This window comes from Rattus norvegicus, chromosome 20 (assembly GCF_021556685.1).
Source record: "Rattus norvegicus strain SHRSP/BbbUtx chromosome 20, alternate assembly SHRSP_T2T, whole genome shotgun sequence".
NCBI lineage: Eukaryota > Metazoa > Chordata > Mammalia > Rodentia > Muridae > Rattus > Rattus norvegicus.
This window is the reverse complement of record NC_141553.1, coordinates 12,853,757-12,866,873: the sequence shown is the minus strand read 5'-3', so window position 1 is coordinate 12,866,873 and position 13,117 is coordinate 12,853,757. Positions and strand designations below refer to the sequence as shown.

General features: G+C 48.6%; 1 protein-coding gene across 5 annotated transcripts in view; it reads left to right on the top strand.

The window, feature by feature from the left end:
* Lss (lanosterol synthase) overlaps positions 1–11,788 on the top strand; it is a 28,069-nt gene extending 16,281 nt beyond the window's left edge. For 4 of the 5 annotated variants that reach the window (XM_087598391.1, XM_087598392.1, XM_087598393.1 and 1 more), the window contains 5 exons: positions 2,648–2,713; positions 3,272–3,352; positions 4,180–4,350; positions 8,797–8,875; positions 9,411–11,788. In XM_087598391.1, the coding sequence (XP_087454517.1) occupies positions 2,648–2,713; positions 3,272–3,352; positions 4,180–4,350; positions 8,797–8,875; positions 9,411–9,542 (529 nt within the window). In that variant the 3' untranslated portion in view covers positions 9,543–11,788. 5 annotated transcript variants of the gene reach the window in all.
* The last annotated feature ends 1,329 nt before the right edge of the window (positions 11,789–13,117 follow it).

Sequence of the window (13,117 nt, the reverse complement as noted above, 5' to 3'; positions counted from 1 at the left end):
GTGTGTGTGTCTGTGTGTGTCTGTGTGTGTCTGTGTATGTCTGTCTGTGTGTGTCTGTGTGTCTGTGTATGTCTGTCTGTGTGTGTGTGTCTGTGTATCTGTGTGTGTCTGTCTGTCTGTGTGTGTGTCTGTGTGCATGTGTGTGTGTGTGTCTGTCTGTGTGTCTCTGTGTGTGTGTGTCTGTGTATCTGTGTGTGTGTGTCTGTGTATCTGTGTGTGTGTGTCTGTCTGTGTGTGTGTCTGTCTGTCTGTGTGTATGTGTGTGTGTGTGTCTGTGTGTCTCTGTGTGTGTGTCTGTGTGTATGTGTCTGTGTGTGTGTCTGTGTGTGTCTGTGTGTCTGTCTGTGTGTCTGTGTGTCTGTCTGTGTATGTCTGTCTGTGTGTGTGTCTGTGTGTGTGTGTCTGTGTGTGTGTCTGTGTATCTGTGTGTGTCTGTCTGTCTGTGTGTGTGTCTGTGTATCTGTGTGTGTCTGTCTGTGTGTGTGTCTGTCTGTCTGTGTGTATGTGTGTGTGTGTGTGTCTGTGTGTTTGTCTGTGTGTATTTGTATGTGTGTGTGTGTCTGTGTGTCTGTGTAACTGTGTGTGTCTGTCTGTGTGTGTCTGTGTATCTGTGTGTGTGTGTGTGTGTCTGTGTATCTGTGTGTGTGTGTGTCTGTCTGTCTGTGTCTGTGTGTCTGTGTGTATAGGTCTGAGGAAGACAGTACAACTGTAACGTAAGAGTGGCTTACTTTTCCTCTCTTCTTGAGCGTGTTTTAAAATGGACATACATACCTTGCTTCACCACCAGTGTCCGGGTACTAAGTGTTCTTTCATGTCGAGAGCCACTGAATGGTCAGAAGCTCTTTGAGATTGTTATCGCCTGATTTACACCCCTTTGTCATTCCCCCGTGAAGGGACTGCCCTTCTGTCTTCTTCGTCGTGCACCGCTATTGCTCTCCTGACCCTGCCCTGGTGGAGTCCCACACTAGTGTGTTAGTTACATGCAAGTGCAGGGAATGGCCACCCCCTCTCTTGGTTCTTGCATTCGTTTGGTCCACCTTGTCTGTGGTATTTCTCGAGTCTTGGAGAGGTTGCATAGCTGTTCATTTTCTCCATCTATGGCAGAATATTGGGACCCAGCAACAGTGACATTGTCTCAGGAGCTTGGCTGTTTGAGAGTCAGTGACGTTGTCTCAGGAGCTTGGCTGTTTGAGAGTCAGTGACGTTGTCTCAGGAGCTTGGCTGTTTGAGAGTCTTTGTGGTACACCTCTCGTGATTAAAGCTTCCATTATGGCTGAGCACAGCTGAGGGCAGCGGTACTGTAAGGCGTAAACACAAACGTTTACAAGGGGCAGCACATCACACCTATGTAATAAAGCAGTAGCAAAGGGCTCCTCACGGGGGCCTGTGATTTTCCTACCATGACCTTTGCCCTACTTACAGGATCACATGAGAGTGTCTTCCTGCAGAGGGGGCCTTACATCACAGCAGAAAGCAGTAAAGTTGCATTTTATTACTGTCGTATTAATGTGTTACTTTTGTATCGATGGGCGTCTCTTCCCTGACGCTTCTACTGTAACAAGCAGGGTCCATAGCTGAGCTGGACTGTTGGACACAGTTCTGCACCGACAGCCTGCGTGCTGTCTCCAGTAATCTGAAAGCCAGCTCTCAAGGAAGTAGTTTCTTCTTTAGTCTTAGCCTAACTTTGCCAAAGCATATGGTGTCTTAACAGTAGGCACTATCTAGTTTTGTTTTGCAACCAAAAAGAGTGGCGGTGGCCTTATGATTTGAGGGGCCAACGTTCACAATAAATAAATAAATAAATAAATAAATAAATAAATAAATAAATAAGATACACATTAAAACACCAACCACAGACACACAGATAAAGCGAGGAGAGATGGTTTAGCTAATAGCATTCCGACGGATCTCGCCCGTCCCCATGAGACATGAGTCCGGTACCACCATCTCAGAGCGTAAGCCCAACTGAACTCTTCTTTGGTAAACCGCTTGGCTGTGGTGTTTCATCCCAGCAACAGAAGAGTAGTACAGAAGCTGGCACCAAGACAGATTGCCACGAGAGACCTAAGCACGTTTCTGGGGAGAACCTGGACGGCTTTGTAACGCTGGACTAGAAAAGTCGTTGAACGCTCTAAGAGGAGGAGGGACCGTCCCAGTAGGAGCTTGGAAGACGGTGCTGAGAACTATGCCACCTACGGAGGCCCAGCTCCACAGGTTCAGGATCGGAGCATTACCAGCCGGGCTAGAGACCATTCTTGTAATGTTTTAGCAAAGAATGTCGCTGTTTTCTGCCCCCCCCCCCCCCCCCCCGAGAACTTGCCCGAGGCTAAACATGGTCATTAGTAATTGCTCTAGGCAGGCGTACAATGAAGAAGGCAAATGGGGCAGAAATACAGATGCAGTTTGAAGAGGGGATTTAACATGGGCGCCAAGGCCTGTGCTGAGAGAGAGCATGTGTTTCCCTGAACTTTGACAGCCTGTGCTCCCTTCAGTGTCCCACAGCTGCTCTCCCCTCTTCGAATGTTTGTTTTGATCTGTTTGAAGGGGATGCCATTCTCCCTTTCCTGAGACCCTTGTGTGGGCAGGATTGGGGAAGGCTCTGTGACTTGGTCTGCAGTGGTCGGCAGGCTAACTGTCTGTGTTGCAGGGAGACCCTCAATCAAGGCCTGGACTTCTGCCGAAAGAAGCAGAGAGCGGATGGCTCGTGGGAGGGGTGAGCAGACCGTAGCTGGGAGGTGGTGTGCATGTGGTGGGGTGGGAGTCTGCCCTTACTGCCTTTGTCCTGGGAGACTCAGGGAGCCGTGACTTCCTGGGAGTCCTGTTCCTTGGCTGATGCTCTCCCACCATGCTGAGCTTGTGTTGACGTGCTCTGTGGCCCTGCTGTACGCATTGGCGGTTCTGTGTGCCTTGGTTGGAGGAGGCTGTGGCTGAGCCACCTTCAGCAGCCGCAGACTCCCGCTGCCTGGGACGTGTGGGAGCACTTCTTTTACCAACTGCCAAAGCCCCTTCCTCCCCTTTCCTCTCCCTTTCCAACCTTCATCCTTTCTCTGTCCCTTACTCGTTGGTTTTGTGAGACAGGGTCTTGCTGTATGTCTCGGGCTGGTTTTAAATAAGCAATCCTCCTGCCTTAGCCCAGTGCTGGGACTATAGACATTTGCCACCGTGCTCCGATCCAGTTCTCTAACTGAGGTTGTCCCAGTACCTGGGTAGAGTACCTGTTCTCTCCCTTTGCGTGAAGACTGAGTCTGACATTCTCGTCTGTCCCCTCTAGCTCCTGGGGGGTTTGCTTCACCTATGGCACCTGGTTTGGCTTGGAAGCATTCGCTTGCATGGGACATATCTACCAAAATAGGTAAGTGTGGCTTTCAGGCTGATGGCAGGTGAGGGCATTGCCATGGTAACCATTCTGTTCTGTTTTCTGTGCTGTGATAAAGCAATGGCCAACAGCCCCTTGGGGAAGAGAGAGTTTACTTTAGACTTAGACTTCCAGGTCCTAATCCATCATTGAGGGACATTAGGACAGGAACTGAAGCAGAAACCATGAAAGAAGTCCCACTCAGCCAACTCTTACCCAGTGGGCTGGACCCTGCCACTTTCTTCCATTGGTCTCTCTTCCCAGGTGACCCCGTGTTGACAGTGAAACTAAACAGGCCAGTAACACTCTGTCATGGTGGTCTTTTTTCTTTGATATTTGATTTTATTTTGTATAATATTTTTTAAACAATGAGATAAGATCACTATTTCAGAAAATGGGAATTCTAAGAACCATACTTTCTTGGCTCATAAGCCTTGTCTAGGCGTTACCTCAGCGTCTTTTAAATCTCTCATCCCGATGAGAAAGGACTAGGGTCTAGGAACTCAGGAAAAGGGGGGTTGGTTAAAACCCTGTCTCTGGCTGCCCTAGCCAGTGCTTTAAATCTAGTGGGTTTGGGGGGGTTAGGATGTTGTTCTGAGGCAGATGCGACCCAAGGATGCCTAGTTCTGTTTCTGTGTATCCACATATCCAGCCTGCCACATGCGTCTGTAGCTGCAGAGTATTTTCCTCGGTGCCAGAAGCTCTGTGAGACATGTGCACCCGCGTCCACTCACCTCTTCAGGCTCCCTGACCGTAAGGCAGCCTGTCAGAGTAGGATCCACACAAGGCATGGTGTTCCAGACCTCTGTTCTCTCTCGCTACAGGACTGCTTGTGCAGAAGTAGCTCAGGCCTGCCACTTCCTCCTGTCGCGGCAGATGGCGGATGGGGGCTGGGGGGAGGACTTTGAGTCCTGTGAGCAGCGGCGGTACGTGCAGAGTGCCGGGTCCCAGGTCCATAGTACGTGCTGGGCCCTGCTGGGTTTGATGGCTGTCAGGTAAGAGCTGTGGGAGCCATCCTTGGGAGTGTGTCCTAGGGACAGTCAGCTTTGGGGAGGTGGCCTAGGGTGTGTACAAATGTGGGAAGACATGAAGGCAGCCACAGAACCGAGCCATTATTCCTCTGTAACTGTGGATGGAGACAGCTTCAGAAACCACACGCCCTGTTCCCAGGCCAAGTGGCAGCCCATCTGGGTGAATGGTACCTACAGAGAGACTCATCTCTTAGAAATGGTCTACTGTCCATTGGTGGCCAGTACTTGTTGGCAGAGCAAGAAAAGCTGGGCCTGAGGGAAAATGAGACAGGCTGTGGTGGGGAAGTAAAGCACTGCCTCAGGACTCAGAGCGCAGGACTGCAGCTGCTTGTGGCTCTCTAGTTTCCATGGTTCGTCCTGAGCCACTTGTGTAGCACTAGTGTACACAGGTCCACATATGTATGCACACACACACACACACACACACACACACGCACGTGCGCATGTGTGTACATGCAATCTTAGCCTGTGTTGCCACAGTACACTTGGAGCCATTTGGAGATCTTCTGAAATCCCCTTAGTCAGTGTGCATAGGGAGCCCGAGGGCAGCAGAGTCATCAGTCTGTCCTACGCAGTCCGCAGCCGGTGTCTTAGTTAGGGTCTTACTGCTGTGAACAGACACCATGACTAAAGCAACTCTTATAAGGACAACATTTAATTGGGGCTGGCTTACAGGGTCAGAGTTTCAGTCTAGTATAATTAAGGTGGGGACATGGCAGCATCCAGGCAGGCGTGTTAGCTAAAAGGTTTACATCATCGTCTGCAGGCCTCTAAGACTCACAGGCAGCTAGGACTAGGGTATTAAAGCCCACACCCACAGTGACACACCCACTCCAACAGGGCCACACCCACTCCAACAGGGCCACACCCACTCCAACAGGGCCACACCTCCTAATAGTGTCACTCCCTAGCCCAAGCACATACAAACCATCACATTCCACTCCCTGGCCCCTGTAGGCTTGTTCAAACACATGAGTCTATGTGGGCCATACCTAAACATAGCATAACACAAAATACACTTAGTCCAACTTCCAAAGCCCCCATAGTCTGTAGTCTTAATGATGTTGAAAGTATAAAGTTCAAAGTCTCTTCTGAGATCCATCCAATCACTGAACTGTAATCCCCAAAGCAAGACGGGAACCCAGCTGGGCAAACCCAAACTCTGCGTCTCCGTGTCTGATGGCAAAGCGGTTTTCACATCTCCAGCTCCTTTTTCATCTTTGCTGACTGCAACAAACACCTTTCTCCTGGGCTGGTTCCCCTCCCTGTTAGCAGCTTTCCACACCAGATATCCCATGGCTCTGGTATCTCAAACATCTTGAGGTCTCCAAGGCAACTTCAATGTTACAGCTTTTTGTTCCAGTGTCTGGGATCCACTGGGCTCCTCCAGAGGGCTTGGGCCACTTCTCCAGCTCTGCCCTCTGTAGCGCTCTAGGCTCTGCTGATCCACTCCACTGCTGTGCTGCTCTTGGTGATCATGCCATGGTACTGGCAGCTCCAATACACTGGGGTCTCTGCTGCAACCAGGCTTCACCAACAGCCTCTCACAAGCTCTCTTCATGGTGCCAAGCCTCAGATCCTTCACATGGCCCCTTCAGTCCTGGGCCATCAACTGCAATTGTGGCCGCACCTTCACCAATGGCCTTCCATGGCCTCTCCCAGTGCCCAGCCTCAGCTGCAGTTCATGACCCCTTCACGCCTTCAAAACGAGTACCACCTGTGACTCTTACACATTACCCAGTACAGCTGCAGCACGAGGCACAACCTTTGCTATCTCTGGAACACAGCTTCTTTGTGCTCTCAGAAAACATCTTCCCAGAAGATTTCACCTCAGTGATGCTGGTCTCTTCTTAATCACCAGTAATCTCTTAGCTCCAGATAATCAGCATCAATTGTCCCAGCAGTCCCTTCTATTCTGGACTCTAAAGCCAGAGCCACATGGCCAAAGCTGCCCAGTTTTTCTGCTTCCTGTGACTGGACATTATCTTATTATTGTTGTTGTAAAAATATAACAAATATTAAACTTACTGTTGTCTTTTACCTCGCTACACATCCCAACTCCGCAGTGGCCCAGTGTCTCCTGCGGCCACACACTTTCCTACACTCAAACTGTCACATAAAAGAACACACAACACAATAATCTTTGACCCAATTGGTAAGATACAATTGCCCACTTAAACATACAAAGCCCGGTACCATCCATCCCTTAAGAACATTGATAACAACCTGTAAATTCACAGAGCGAGATCTTAACGTCAGCCTCCATTGTCCTTCCATGACTTCTCGGCCTCTCCTCCTCTCCTTCTCTCTTTGTTCCAGTCTCCTCCTCTTCTTTCAAACTTTTCTCCTGCCCATCCTTCCTTCTCATCCAATGACAGGCCTCCTTCTATCTTGTACCTGCCTCACCTGTGACATCGTCCCACATATCTTACCAGCTTTCTGTTTTCCAACTCCCTCACTGCCTAAGCTTGGCTGTCCTGGAACATGTCTGTAGATTGGCCTTGAACTCAGAGATCTGCGCCTGTCTCCTGGGATTAAAGGCATGTGCCACCAAACCTGGATTTAAGCTTTCCTTCACCTAGAACTTGCTTTGTCCCAGGTTGGCCTTGAACTCAGAGATCTGCTTGGCTTTGTCACCATGCCTGAACTTAGGTGGGTGGGATCCTGCCCCAAGGCCCCACTCCTTTAATTTGTTACCTCCTACAACAAAGGATTCAACTCTATTCTACTTCCTGGTGCCCGTACTTGAACCATATGTTTTGTATTTTTCCTTTTGCAGCCTGCTGTGTTTGTTCAAAACGCTCGTCATGAGACTTAACCAGAGAACAAAGTCTCTATTGGGCTTTTTTGAGACTTCCATTGTTGATGCAATTAAAATAAATCTCTTTACCTTAGCCTCAGATAGTCTCTTCAGACAAAGGCAAAAAGCAGCCACCCTGTCCACCAAAATATCACAAAAACAGTCTCTTGGTCACATATTAAAGTTTTTCTTCACTGAAACCCCTTGGGCCCACAGGCCTACACAGTTCAAGTGCCCTCAGCACCACTCTTTTCTATAGTCCTACTAGGTTGGCCCATGAAGCCCTACTTAAAACATTCCATGACTTTCCAAATCCAAAGTCCCCAAATCCACATTTTTCTAAACAAAAGCTTGGTCAGGCCTTTCACAGCAATACCCAACTCCTGGTACCAACTTCTATCTTTGGGTTTTACTGCTGTCAACAGACACCATGACCAAGGCAACTTTTTTTTTTTTAAGTGTTTATATATTTAATGTTTATGAGCTATCCTCAGACACACCAGAAGAGGGCACCAGATCCCATTACAGATGGTCGTGAATTGCTGGGAATTGAACTCAGGATCTCTGGAAGAGCAGTCAGTGCTCTTTTTTTTTTTTTTTTGGTTCTTTTTTTCGGAGCTGGGGACCGAACCCAGGACCTTGCGCTTCCTAGGTAAGCGCTCTACCACTGAGCTAAATCCCCAGCCCCGCAGTCAGTGCTCTTAATTGCTGAGCCATCTCTCCAGTTCCCAAGGCAACTCTATCAGGACATTTAATTGGGGCTGGCTTACAGGGTCAGAGGTTCAGTCCGTTATCAAGGTGGGGGCATGGCAGCATCCAGGCAGGCATGGGGCAGGAGGAGCTGAGAGTCCTACATCTTCATCTTCAGGCCTCTAAGAGAAGATTCACTTTCAGGAAGTTAGGACTAGGGTGTTAAAGCCCACGACCACAGTGACACACCTGCTCTAATAAGGCCACACCTCCTAATAGTGCCCTTTCTAGTCCCTTCATATACAAATCATCACAGCAGGGCAAGCATAAGCTTCGTCTCCCTCCCTAGGGCATCTGTCGGCACTGTGTGCCAGCCACGTCGTCATGGCAACCATATTGCCCCCACCTGTGCACCCCCATGCTTATGCATGCTTTGCTCTCAGGGTTCATGGGAAGATCACAGCAGGAGTCTCGGGTGTTCTGCTTGTTAGGGTTTGCCTATTGTCTTAGGATTTCATTGCTGTGAGGGGACACTGACTACGGCAACTCTTATAAAGGAAAACATTTAATTGGGCTGCCTTACAGGTTCAGAGGTTCAGTCCATTATCATGGCATTGTGCAGGTAGACTCTGTGTTGGAGAAGGAGCTGAGAGTTCTACATCTTGATCATCAGGCAGCAGAAGGGGACTGTCACACTGGGCATAACTTGAGCGTATATGTAGCCTCAAAGCCCACCTCCACAGTGACACCCTTCCTCCAGCAAGGCCACACTTTCTCATAGCCATTCCCTATGGCCAAGCATTTAAATACATTCCCATTCAAACCACACCAATCATCGTCATGGTATTTGGAGAGCTTTTGTTCCTCTCCTGGGGTGCATGTTTATACCACATGTTCATGCCTGTCTTTTTACCCCTCAGGCATCCCGACATCTCTGCTCAGGAGAGAGGAATCAGATGTCTGCTAGGGAAACAGCTCCCCAACGGAGACTGGCCTCAGGTGTGTGAGGGATGTGTAGTGTTGTTCCCTCATTGATCTTCAACTAGCCCATTAGCTTTTGCGTACTTTCCTGCACCCACGTTCCTCTGAGGGGCTTTGGAGACCCGGGGTGTGGACACTGTCGAGCAGAGGCTTGTCCTGTTTGTAGAGATGAGAGGTGTTGAGCACACTTTGCTATCTGTAGAAGGAACTGGCTGGGGGAAGGACTGGAATGTTGAAGTTTCCTGCACAACCTCAGCTCTACCGTATGGTCCCTCACTGACAAGACGTGCAGATGGGTCTCCATGTGTCCCTGTGGTTATGGGGATTGTTCGAGACTAATAGTCCAAGGAAGAGTGTTTACCTGAAGCTGTAGTCTCTGAGCTGGAACCAAAGCCAAGCGGAGTGGCGCCAGCCTGTGCTTGCCTGTCTGCTTGCCGGCCTTTGGTTTCATCAGCTTCCCCCAAGCAGACTTGTCCTAGGGCTGGGAAATTCAGTGGTTAGGACCACCATCCAGGACAAGCTCCTTATTGCTCCATCTTCCGTGTCTTTCCAGGAGAACATCTCTGGGGTCTTCAACAAGTCCTGTGCCATCAGCTACACAAATTACAGAAACATCTTCCCCATCTGGGCCCTGGGCCGCTTCTCCAGCCTGTATCCTGACAATACCCTTGCTGGCCACATTTGAGCATGTGTGCGCCTGTGCGGCACCTGGCCAGCGTCAGCACTGTACAGGCCCAGGCAGCCCGGTTTCTCAGCTGGGTGATAAGCGTCCTCCTAGCCCACTTTGGCATGGTTCTCTATTTCTGTAGACATGAGGCTGGGGATAGGGTCAGAGTCGGTGTCTAGACACTGGGCAGCATGCGCTCGGTTCTGACGCTAGCTTCAGTGAGGAAGGGAAGAAGTTGAGCCTGAGATCCAGAGAGGCACAGTGTACTCCGAGGCTCCTGGGTGTCCTCCTTGAGGGAACAAGACTGTAGAGCTTTCATGATCAGTGACTTCCCTGTGAGGGAGCAGCTGGCTTCTTCACTTCCTCCCTTGTTGACTGTGGAGTGGGCCCCGTGGTGCAGGCATGCTCAGAGAAAGGCTCAATGGAGGAGGCAGGCCCCTTGCTCATTGTGTCCTGAGCAGTGTCTGTTGTCCCAGACACTTACCCATGACTGCATCACTGCACGAAATACCAGTTTTCCAGAAAGGAAGTACAAACTCGCTCTGTACTAAAAATGCTACTAAAAGTCGTTTGAATGATCACCAACTCCCTTAATAAACAGACCCTGGGCTGATGGCCCAGTAGTAAAGAAAGTCGGCTGCTCTTTCAGAGGACCTGGGTCTGATTCCCAGCCCCCACCTGGTGGCTAACGACTTGTAATTCCAGTTCTCAGGGAACCCAGTGTCATCTTCTGGCCTCTGGGCACTGCACACACGGTACCTAGACATACATACACTCAACACCTATACATATAAAATAAACCCCGAAAATAAAATATTAAAAAACCAAACAGCCCCCCTTCCTGAGACATTTCATCCTGGAGTATCCTGAGTCTGTGGCAAGGAGCCAGATGTAGCATCCAGTTGTGCCCCTGGGTTCTGAGCTTTTCCACATCGCAATGGTTTCTGGGATATCAGCATCCTGATATCCAAGTGTTTCAGTCTTCTTGTTGAGATAGAGAAGCACACATGGGAAGACATTGGGGTAGATATTGGTTATAGCAGTTCCTGCCATGGGACAGTGCTAGAGCAAGGACTCTGATCTCCACTCACCACTTAGACCCACCGAGCCAGCCAGGAAAATGCCCATGACACCCAAAGCCTTATCAGCCCGTATGCCAGCTGTGCCTTGAGTCCAAGTGAGGGCCATTTCTGAGGCAATCCTTAGGTGTGAACTGATTCTAACTGGCCAGCATGCAGACAGAGTCTAGGGTGGAACTATGTGTCTCCTTGAAGTTACTCCTTTTCTCCTTGATGAGCAGGGTCCAGCTGGATGCCTCCTTAGTCTAATGTTCCACACCCCTAGTGCTTTCTGCCCTGGGAGCTCCAACCTCTTCCTGGCCCATAGTTTTCCCTGGGACAAGCAGAGAGCTGTGTCTGAACCCCTTTCCTCTGTGCAGGACCCTCTAGGGCAGCCATTTGCCATGATACAGGTTCTCTGGGCCTTGAGCCCGCTGCCTCCTGCCCGGCTCCTACATGGACACCTTCTGCTGTGACTCAGGGCTTTCCTGCCTTAGACTGTGGCCTGTGGTGTTCACAGCACTGCCTTCCTAGACCCTGCTAGTAGTAGAACTGATGAGTTAGTTCCCTAGCTCTGCCCCTGGCAGTCGCAGCCATCCCTTGGAATTCCCGGCCGCGGTTTGCAGACAGCTGGTGAAGCATGCGTTAGGCTGTAGTAGATCACACTGCAGAGTTCCCAGCATGTGCTGGAGTACGAGCCCCAGTTTAGGGAGTTCTCTGGACTCTGGGGAGCTGGTGGGGGACACTCACTGGATACCTGTCTAGAACAAGTTCTTAAGTATTCTTAAAATGAGTTTGTGCCAGTGCTTGTCAGGAATAATTTGGAATGGGCTGACGGCTTTTCCTGTGGATTCACAGTGGATTTTCTCTGTTAACTGTGATGTGGACTTCAACACTCTGTTGTGAGGGGTTCTTTAGTGAGGAATGTTGACTCCCCCTGCCCCCGTGAAGCAGTTTTCCTGTGTGGTATTCACCATGACGTGATCTTCACTACTGGTCCAGGATGGCCTCAAGCTTGAGGGCAGTCCTCCTGCTTCCGCCTCCTGAGTGTTGGGATTACAGGCATGTGCTACCATTCCTGCTCAAGGGCTCGATGGCTACGCCTCTCTGACAAAATATTTTTTTCCTTCTAGAATACGACTTATTGCTAAGTAGAATTAAATTTACTAAGATGTTTTTTTTTAAATAAATTTTTGCTATATGCTGTTTTCTCGTTTTCTGTTTTAGCAAATACAACTGTATGGTGATATATAGTTAACTTGATTTATTTTTCATTAATTAATTAAATGGCTTGAGACAGGGTCTCACCGTATACCTCTGGTTATCCTGGAACTTACTATGTAGACCAGGCTAGCTTCCAACACACAGAGGTCCACCCGCCTCTTCCTCCCAAGGGCTAGGATTAAAGGCAGGCACATGACTTCCAATTCGATTTATTTTTATCTATTTTATCTCTATATAGATACTACTATCTATAGCATAAATTACTGTTTTTCTAAAGTAATATTTTCGATATTTTTATTCAAAGGTTTGCAAAAGAAATAAAACAGAAAGAGCTAACAGTGTGATCAAAGGCACAGTTCCAGATTTCTGAGTGAGTCCTAGGAAGGAAACTACAGTTACCCTGACTGGTAGATAAGTCATCGGGCAAGGCCGTAGTACCAGAATGCTAAGAATTAGCTCTCGATCGTGTAGATCACTGTGAAAATCTTTTTTTTTTTTTAAAGATTTATTCATTTATTATATATAAGTACACTGTAGCTGTCCTCAGACACACCAGAAGAGGGCACCGGATCTCCTTACAGATGGTTGTGAGCCACCATGTGGTCGCTGGGAATCGAACTCATGACCTCCGGAAGAGCAGTCGGGTGCTCTCAACCGCTGAGCCATCTCTCCAGCCCGTGAAAATCTTTTTAAAAAAATCTTTAAAAAAAATCTTTACAAAAGGTCTTTATCAATCAATTTTTTAATAATGTAATGGTCGTCTACTATGTGATGTTTAACTGTCTTTTGTTTTATGTATAGAGATTGTATTTCCCAGATCTGACCCAGATGACTATAGTCCTCAGTTCAGACATATCTAACAGCAGATTTTCCCTTCTCCTCCAGATTGAGTTATTCACTTCTTGTCTTTTATCTTTTGTCTTTTTTTTTTTTTTTTTTTTTGAGCTGGGGACCGAACCCAGGGCTTTGCGCTTCCTAGGTAAGCGCTCTACCACTGAGCTAAATCCCCAGCCCCTCACTTCTTGTCTTAACTAGTGGAAAACATATCAAGCAGTGAGAGACCCGGGATGATAAGTGTGCTAGGGTCAGGGATGGAGAGGTGTTCGGTCTGGACTTCCAGAAAGCAGATGTTTCGGATGTGTGGGCTCCATCTGACCAAAGCTTCTTAAAAAGGAAATGAGCAAAACCACATTTCTCTTACACTTCTCAGAGCAGCAAGGGCGTTTGAATCTATGAAATGCCAATGCCATCCATCCTCAAAGGCAAGCAATAAAATCTAAGAACTACAAAATCCTCAAGAGAAATAACTGT